At 47.8% G+C, this 9,493-nt stretch overlaps 1 protein-coding gene across 1 annotated transcript; it reads right to left on the reverse strand.

Annotated features, from left to right (window-relative positions):
* Nucleotides 1–4,688: 4,688 nt before the first annotated feature.
* On the reverse strand, nucleotides 4,689–8,982 carry LOC114640818 (cytochrome P450 2D10-like). Its single transcript, XM_028789853.1, has 9 exons — nucleotides 8,794–8,982; nucleotides 7,722–7,893; nucleotides 7,317–7,469; nucleotides 7,067–7,227; nucleotides 6,275–6,451; nucleotides 5,950–6,091; nucleotides 5,563–5,750; nucleotides 5,044–5,185; nucleotides 4,689–4,937 (listed from the first exon to the last, which is right to left on the reverse strand). Exons 1-9 carry the CDS (start codon nucleotides 8,980–8,982, stop codon nucleotides 4,747–4,749), a joined length of 1,515 nt encoding a protein of 504 aa, XP_028645686.1. The 3' UTR covers nucleotides 4,689–4,746.
* Nucleotides 8,983–9,493: the final 511 nt, after the last annotated feature.

A 9,493-nucleotide genomic window follows, 5' to 3' on the forward strand; every position in this document is an offset into this window, starting at 1 on the left:
TTAGTAAGCTGAAGTTATAATTTCTTAAATGGTCCAAATCGTATTTTGATGCAAATTCAAAGGTTTCAGTGGTATAATTTCTTCTATTGATTCCATATTTCTTGGTACAATGCTTAGACTCAGTCTTTTTTTGATATTACTTCCAATAAGTACAATATTTATTAAACATATCTTCAGTTTTGTTACATAGTGTGCAACAAATTACAATATTCTGAAGCCACAAATTATATGCAGAGTATGAAGAAACTATTAATCAGATAGTGTAATCTTTCCATTTATAACTCTACCAGGAAGAACTAGCAAACCAGATCTTACATATAACGTCTCACTAAACTTTATGCATGGAAACTGACAGACACTGGTTGTGCTGTTTGATACAAAATGGCTGAACTTCATCTTCAGAAGACTAAACCCAACATCTAAACATGCCAATATAAACATCAAAACAAAATGTATTCTAACCAACCACGGGAAACGATCTGGTATCGGGAAAGCAACAAGGATTACACACATTATTTTATAAACCAGCACACAAAGGTTTAAAACAGTTCTGAAAATGAAGTTAGCTGTCTTGAGTCAAGGGAATAAAAAAAAAGTCAGTATTGACCATTTACAATCTCTGACCTTGTGGAAACGGTAAGAATCTGTTGTAGTGCGGCTACATACAGTACAATTCAGGCAATTTGTTTTTCACTTGGGTTCAGATTTCTAATTCATTGCTGTGAGAGAAGGACGGAGGCGGATTTTAGCAGCAGCCTCCACCTGACTACTTGACTGTAGTGCTCTGGATTTTAACACTGGACTTCTCTGCACCACCAGCTGTTGCTCCAGGACCCATTCGTTTTTTAATCTCCGGTGCCATCGTCATGAAAGACTGTTCTACGTTCGTTGCATTCTTAGCACTGGTTTCCAAAAATGGAATTCCAAGGGGATCTGCAAATTCCTTTGCTGTTGTGTTGTCTACGACTTTCTTTGTCGTCAGGTCACATTTGTTCCCTACCAACAACTTGTTGACATTCTCACTGGCATAGCGATCTATCTCCTGCACACTGTTTAACATTATTGAAGGACACCTGCTCTGTCACATCATACACAACTATGATGCCATGGGCTCCTCTGTAATAACTGGAGGTGATTGTTCGAAATCTTTCCTGGCCTGCTGTGTCCCATATCTGAAGACTCAGTCTTTCTTTAAATTTTTATTTTAAACTGCTTGTAGATGATTAAACGATGTGAGTTAAGGGCTTATAACAAATTCATGGCTCTGAGTTTACTGTTAGTGTGTTTTCTAGTTTTAATTAGAAATCGGTTAGAGTAATTAATGGACAATAGTCCAGATTGATTTACATAATAGTTGGTTTTTAGAAAACGTCAGAAGTCCACAGAATTGATGGACAGTCTATCACACATTCCTTCATTAAAAATCACTTGACTGTTTCTGAAAGATTCCTCTTCTTGGATTCTAAGAATAAATTGAACCTCTGTGGAGTTACTCCAGTAGTGGTGAGGCAGACACTAGGCAAAATGCCTCTTTTCATCTACACACAAAATACTATCCAGGAAAAGGATACAATTGCAGAGTAGTCAACTGATTATATCTGCCAAGACAGAGTGATCAGATCTTCCATATTCTGCATCTTAGGTTTGTCAGATGATCCTGGGCCAGAAGGCTGAAGATCGAATGCTCCAACATTTTGTAGTATAAGGGACTGTCCAGGCAATCAGAGGTGTATATAGTTGACTATGTTTCGGAAGCTATGCTTTGTGCTTCCCATTTCTTCAGTTAATTCAGTCATTTGTATTTCTGTTGGGGTTGAAGACTTATAGTCTCTTAGCCAACCCAGCCTATTTACTTTGAGAGGACAGATTTGAGAGGATGGTTTTCAGATGGCATTCATTCTAAAGCCAAGACATAAGTCAGGTACAGAACTATTGTCTTTTAAGTCAAGATAGATGACAATGGTCTTTTTATTGACAATGTTGGACTGGCTATTAGGTCTGTCTTGCACATTATTATTACAAATTGGTGATAATTGTGGCCTAATTATATTTTGTGGTAAAGTTTTTTTTCTCTTTTATTCTAACAGAAAGGGTGATATGTAGGAGGATACCTATTCTGTTACATTTTATTTGCAGTGGAGCTCAGTGATTAGGCAGTAGAAGAGGAGGTGGAGCTGGGAGAGAAAGAGAGGAAGGGGAGGGGAGAAATAGAGGAAGGGGAGGAGAAGAGGAAGGCTATCAGCCATGGAGAACCAGGAATGGGTCAAAACCTGTCCAGGGTAGCAACTTCTATCTAAATGTTAGATATTGTGTTGTGGGGCAGTGGGCGGTGAGAAGCAGCTGGGTGCATGGTTGAGCATAAGTCTTGAACCCCAGACCTTTATCAGGATAGCAGGTGTTCAGCTCTGCTCCTGGGTCCTGGTTCTTTTCATTGAGCTTCAGCCCTCCACAGCCCCTCCCACAGAGAGGTCTACTGCCATCAGTCACGAGGAACAGTGCCTCAGGCTCTCCCACGTGTAAATGAGATATCTCCAGTCTCTCAGACCAAGCCAATAGGCATTATCTGCTGCCAGACCCTAACCTCCCCCCACAAACTGTATATAAGGGCTCTGTTGAGGAGAAGTAAAGGGATGTTGGAGAATCATCCTGGTGTCTGAGAGTTTCTTTCACAAGAGCTGTAACAGTTGGGGAGAGATCTGCTCTTCTGGAACCTGCCTGGGACACCAAGTTGCCTCCTTGCTAGCTAGCCGGCTTCCTTTTGGCCCAAACCTCATGCACCAGACCATGTGAGAGACGGACAGGCAGTGGAGACGAGGGCAGAGGCAGAGGCAGAGAAAGTAACGGACCCTCCCTGCTCCCACCCTGTTCCCAGCTGTGAGATCTTCATGGGACATCCTATGGAACAGAGGACCCTCACTGGGTAACAACTCTAATTGTGTGGGCATCTTGTTGATTGAGAATTTCTGAATGTATGAATCCTTTAGATAATCATTAAGCTTTAAACCTCATTTCTACCGGGTACTGCGAGGACGGCAGACATTGTCTGGGGTTCAGCCGCGCTTCTGGATACAGCGTGGTGGATTGGCAGAGCCATCCCGAATGCTGGCATCTTGTGAGTGGGAGCAGCTGCACATCTAGCTAGCCAGAGCCCTAGTCAGAGCCAAGGTACAGCGGGAACATGGTGGCCACCCGGGAACAAACCAGACTGGGTGCCATTTTCTAAATATCACCCCTACAGACATGCATATTCACACATGTACACACAGACATATGTACAAATACATGAATTCATAGCATATACATACGCCAATACACACAAACCTACACCACACACACATGTCCACATGCAAATTTACATATGCCACACAAAAGTGACTACATAATACACACATGAACACACACACACACACACACACACACACACACACACACACACACACATAACTCTTGGGTATGGAGCACTGAAGTGTTCTGGCTGAGAACGCATAAGGCCTTGGGGTCAATCCTCAACACCACAAGAAATAAAATGTTGATGCTGGTTGATATTAGTGATGTCTGACAAAAATAAAACAAAAGAGGTGCTCAGACAAAGGCATCAATCTGCCTGGTATGGCAAGGAGTGTGGACAGGGCTGAAGGGAGACCTCACCTTGGGTAGTTCAGTCCTGCACAGTCCAGCACAACTGCTTGAGGCCTGTAAGGCTGTGGGAGACCTTGAGTGAGAACCTAGGACATGCTGATAGCAGTGTCTCTGCACAGCCGTGGCTGAGGGCCATGTGGCTCCATTTATACCTGCAACAGGGTTTAGGCATGTGGTCCCTGGTTACCTGAGTGTGACTTGGAGTGTGTGGAGATGGGTCAGCAATGTGTGTGCTCCACCACTCTGACACTACCAGGCCCCTGGACAGTGAGGCTCACTGAGGTTCCCTTTGAGCCATGTCCTCAGCCTGAGCCACACTGGTGACTGGGAGTCCCACCCTCTGACACATCTGACAGACACCTGAGAGTGTGCCTGACTCCTGAGCTTGCTGTCACTTTGCCTGCTGCTACTCTTCTTCTCTGTCATTTCTCTGCAGTCAGCACTGCGAGAACAACAGCCTTCCTGTCTCTGGGAGCCTTTCCAGTCTCAAATGTCACCACAGGGTCTTGGGCACAACCATGTCATGTCACCAGACAGGAACAGTGCTGGCTCTTAGTGTAAGCTTGCTGCATCTATCCCAGAGACCCATGGAGACCTGATCTCTGCCTGCAGTTTGTCACCAACCTGGTCACCACTGATGGGTTTCATGGGAGACACAGGTCAGCTGTCACTCTAGAACACAACCTGCCTTTTTCTTCCTTTCCTTCCTCTTCACTTTCTCTCTCCATCCTTCCTGTATTCTTGGTGTATCCTCTTCATAGCTCTGCTTTAGTTTTACCAGGCAGACTCTCCTGGTTGTATAGCCCAGGCTGACCTAGGCCTTGCTGTATATCCCAGGATAGCTGCACACACATGATCCTCTTGACTTAGTATCCCAAGTGCTGAAACTGTAGCCCTGTACCAATGGTGCAGACCCAGCACACTCTTCAATCTCAGCAGTCAAGTTGTCTCCTGGGGAGGGATGGATGAGGCAGCTGGGAAAGGGTGGTTGGAGAATGTTGTCTGAGGACCCAGCAAGACAGGGCTGGGTTGAATCAGGAAACAGCAGCTGCCACAAGACAGATTTATTTTGCATGGCTCAGCCTGCCCTGCAGAGCAGGTCTGGAATTAGTGTCCTTGTTCCCTCATCACAGCACAGAGCTGGTAGGGGGAGGGGGCAACTGGAATTGCAAAGATGCCATAATCACTGGGCCGGGGCTGTCCTGCAGGCACCAAGAAGCTAAAGCGCTGCAGGAGGCAGGTGAAGAAGAGGAAGAGCTCCATGCGGGCCAGGGGCTCCCCCAGGCATGCTCGGCGGCCTGTGGGTGGGAGAGGGCTCAGTCAATCTGGGACTTGATAGGGCCTCCACCCTCCAAGACACCCTGGGGACAGGCAGGCAGCCAACTCTCCCACCCCCAGAAGCACCTGCTGAGAATGGCATGAAGGCCTCATGCTTCACAAAGTGGCCCTGGGCATCCAGGAAGTGTTCAGGATGGAAGTGGAGGGGCTTCTCCCAGACAGTCTCATCCTTCAGCACGGAGGACAGGTTGGGGATGAGCATAGTCCCCTGGGAGGAGGCACATGGGGTGAATAGAGGCAGGTGCGGGGCTGTATAGACCCTGGGCACCAAGACCACATGCATAACTTCTTCCCTGCACTCTCTGGATTTCCTCATTCAATCTCAACCCAGAGGCTCTCAGCTTCTTGGAGAACCCTGTAACAGATCTCCCATAAGTGGCCAACACAGCAACCAACCCTGTGTGCAATGCTCTATAAAGTGACCTTTTACCATTTTGTGTGACATTTCTCTTTCTTGAGGACTCTCAAAGGCTGCAGCCTGCAGGCAGTGTGGTCCTTGTGAACATGTTGAGAATCGTATGTAGTGATCTCTCCTGCCCTTGTATGATAGTGGTCATGATGGAATAATAATAGGCCCAGGCCTACCTTGGGGATGAGGAAGTCCTGCACTTCAATGTCACGACTCGTGATATGTGGCAAATTCAGTGGAGCAATGTCCCCAAAGCGCTGTACCTCATGGATGACAGCATTGGTGTAGGGCATGCGGGCCTGGTCTGCCATCTCAGGACATCGCACCTGCCCAATGACCTCATCGATTTCCTGTTGGACTCTGCCTGCAAGGACAGCATCCCCTCAGTGAAACAGTCACAGGGGACTTCCCTGTCTTACAGCCATGTAAAGGGCTGAGTCCATGTGAGAAAGACATTAGGGAGCAGTACTCAAGTCTGGGTTAAGTTAGAACTGGGAGCCACAAGTGTCTCAAGTCATCTGGGGAGTGTGCCTCTACCTCTCTCCCATCCCAACCAGACTTACGCTGCACATCCGGATGCAGGATCATGAGAAGCAGGGCCCAGGACAGTGTGGTTGAGGTGGTCACCATCCCTCCAGTGAACAAATCAATGACCACCATGCACAGGTTCTCATCATTGAAGCTGCTCTCAGGATTCCCCTTGGCCTGGTCCAGGCAGAAAGAGTGGGCTCAGTAGGGAGAGGAAGGTCTATATGACCTCTCAATGACCCCTAAGAAGCCCAGGTGCTGTGTTACTTGGTTTCGCACTGGACCACATCCTTCTTGCATCATAGCTCCCAGGACCTCAGCCCACAGCCCCTGGCCACATCTCTTGGGGCTGCTAGGCACCTTCTCTATCTCTGCCAGGAAGGCATCAGTCAAATTTCGTGGTGGTTGGGCAGAGTCCCACGTGGTTCTATTCTCAGTCAGCAGGTTATCCACTATGGCCATGAAGTTCTTCTGACCCTTTAGGATTTTGTCAGGCAGCCCTGGGATGCGCAGGAGTATTGGGAATGCATTAACAACCTGCAAGAGACAGGAATTCTCAGAGCTTCCTCTTCAGAAAATTATTAGTGACTCATGATCATGTGTGGGGCTGCTGTGCCACGGTGTGTGTAAATGACAGGACAATGTGTAGAGTCAATTGTCTCTATCTTACATGGGTCCCACATATCAAACTCAGGTCTCCATTCTTGCTTGACAAGCTCTTACCCACTCACCATTTGGTTGGCTCCTCAGTGCTAGTGATGCTCACTGTCTACCTGGACCAGGCTCAGAGCCAGCCTACTTTAAAATGGACCCAGAGCCTGTCTGTCCCCATTTGTCACAGCCTCCTCCTCAATTGTTAAATTTGCAAGAGCCACCTAAGGGGTCTCCCAGGCCCAGGTGAACAGAAGGAATATTCTACCCTGGTGATAATCACAGGCTTTGTGTAAAATAGAAACAGAGGGCCCATATTCTCTCCCTTTCTGGAAATCCTGATTTGGTCCACTTCTCTCCTCCTGTCATTGAACAGTTATCAACAGTTGTATCCTCCTACACTTCATCCCGAGAAGATCTTTCCCCATAGCCTTAGCACACAGCTTCCCGGGGAAGACGGTATGCACAGAGGTGGCTCTGTCGGCATGCCTGAACTCCTACCTCAGGAACGAAGCCAGAAAATTCTATCAAACTTTCTTCTAGTGCTTTCAGCAACCTGATGAGGTAAGGGTCTTCATATTCAAAGCGACGGGCAAAAATGAGGGATGCAATCACATTGCACACGGCTTTCCTCAGCATGGTGTTAGGATTGATGGACCGCCCTGGGTTAGAGATGGAGTGGAGATACAAGCAAGTCCATGGACTGCCCATGTCTCCCTGTGCCCAACTACATCCCTCACCCATCACCCACCAGCCTGGGCAGTGAAGGCATCACAGAGGTGGCCAGCCTCCTTGGTCACCCACTGCTCCAGAGATTTCTTTCCCAGGCCGAAGTTGCGCAGAGTGGACACACAGAATCGTCTTTGCTCTTGCCACTCGGGCCCGTATGGTGCAAGGACCACACCTGCAAGTACATCTGTGTGTAAGTAAGAATGCCCAGCTACGCTGTGTCCTACTCTCATCAACTCTCTTCTCCTCTGGATTCTGTCCTAGTCATGAGCCTCTCAAAGCCTTGCTACCACAATCCAATGCATGCCTTCTGGGTAGTCACATGGATTTCAGTGACTTTCAGGAATTGCTTGTTCACATTCTGACCCACATTCATGCCCTCTTCTTCCTCAGGTCATTGCCATCTCCACTGTCCACAGCCCTTTACCTTGGGATCTGGGCTTCAAACTGAGGTACTCAAAGATGGGCAGTGCAGGGCGGTCAGCAGTGTCCTCTCCACAGGTCACCAGCACTTCCCGCACTGCCTTCAGTCCGTTGATCACAACCATGCGCTTCCAGGCCATCTGCAGGCTGAACACGTCACCGTAGCGGTTTTGAAGCTGAAGTAGAGGGACAGAGCACATAAGAAGTGGAGGTCCTCACAGATCATGCATCAGGCTCACTGTGCAAACATTGTCAAAGTGTCATCGTGCTAACGCAGTTTCTATGTATGTATGTGCATATTTGTGTGTGTTTACACGTGCGTGCTTGTATATGTGAATGTGTGTGGGCTTATGTGTATGTGAGTCCATCTGTCTTCCTCTCTCTCTCTCTCTCTCTCTCTCTCTCTCTCTCTCTCTCTCTCGCTCTCTGTGAGTATGTGTGTATGTGTACATGTATGTTTGTATGTGTGTTGCTTGTTATTTAACCCTGGTCCTCATATATCCTAGGAAATGCTGTTCACGGAGCTCCACCCCCAGCGTGAGGATTCCTACCAGTGTGGCTTCTTATCTTTTAAGTTCAGCAAAGGAATCACAGTAGACATGGCATCCCAGCTGTGACCTTTCCGGTGCCTGAAAACTGTCCTGCTGTCTGTTGGCATTTCATACACATGAAGAGACTCTGGTTCCTTGAGATGGGCAGTGAGTCCAGAGAGCACACAGCAGCAAGAGATTCAGGCAGCCACAGCCCCTCTCTCCACTTGGTGTCTTGACTGATTTGGTACAGTGGACCTCACAGAAGGCCGAGATTATGTCTTTGACAGGATCATAATGTACTTGGGATTTCTATGGATGCAACCCTGTCCAAGCAGACTGAACCCTCTGTCACAACATGAGTCACATCCTGGACTTTGTCCCCCAATACCTTTGCCCTAGAAAGTCCCAGTGGCTGCCACCAAAACACTCCTATGCTTATTCCCTCTTGGGGACCAGATCCCTATCTGACTTGTGGCTCGATCCCCACTATGTACTGCTATGGACACCATTGCCTCAGTTACCATGGATCACTAAGTCACTCACCTTGTACAAGCTGTATGGCATGTTATCTAGGTCCACCTGGGGCAGGTTACCCAGCAGAGGCCATGGCACAGGGCCAGGTGGGTAGCGAGAATTCCAGCGCTGGCGCCGGTACATCAGGTCCACCAGTAATATGAAGATGACTGTGAATATGGCCACAGGCCACAGGGCAGTCCCAGTCAGCAGCCCCATCACAGCCCCACTGCTGCTCAGGCTTCCCAGAGACCAATAATCTACACTCAATACAACACCTAGGATCAGCAAGCCCCAAGCTTGGATCCTGCCACCTTATAAAGGAGTGCCAGAATTGCCCTTTGTCCTCTGTGTCCTCACCCAATATTGTATTCTGTTTAGCCAAGTGTAGGGAGCGGCCAGTGTCATTCAGTCCCTCCCCAGGAGCCGAGCATTCTAGGGTAATCATTATAGACAGATGTCTAGGGTACCCATGTTTCAAGATGGATGAACTGATCATTCCATGCAGGAAAAAAAAAAAAAAACCTCGTCTGCTACCCATGCACATCTTTCAAGGCTTGAGGACATTGCCTCAGAGATGAATGAGAGTTCCAACACTTTCGTGGAACACTTTGCTGGCAGGACATGAAAGGTGACTGGTATCTAGTCAATGGCTTCTGTGGGTGTGTGAGCAGTGGTAACCTGACTTCTGCAGTTGAGGGAAAAAGGCTGGAGTCCCTATGAGCAAAAG

This window comes from Grammomys surdaster, unplaced genomic scaffold, assembly GCF_004785775.1.
Source record: "Grammomys surdaster isolate TR1022 unplaced genomic scaffold, NIH_TR_1.0 125852, whole genome shotgun sequence".
Lineage (NCBI taxonomy): Eukaryota > Metazoa > Chordata > Mammalia > Rodentia > Muridae > Grammomys > Grammomys surdaster.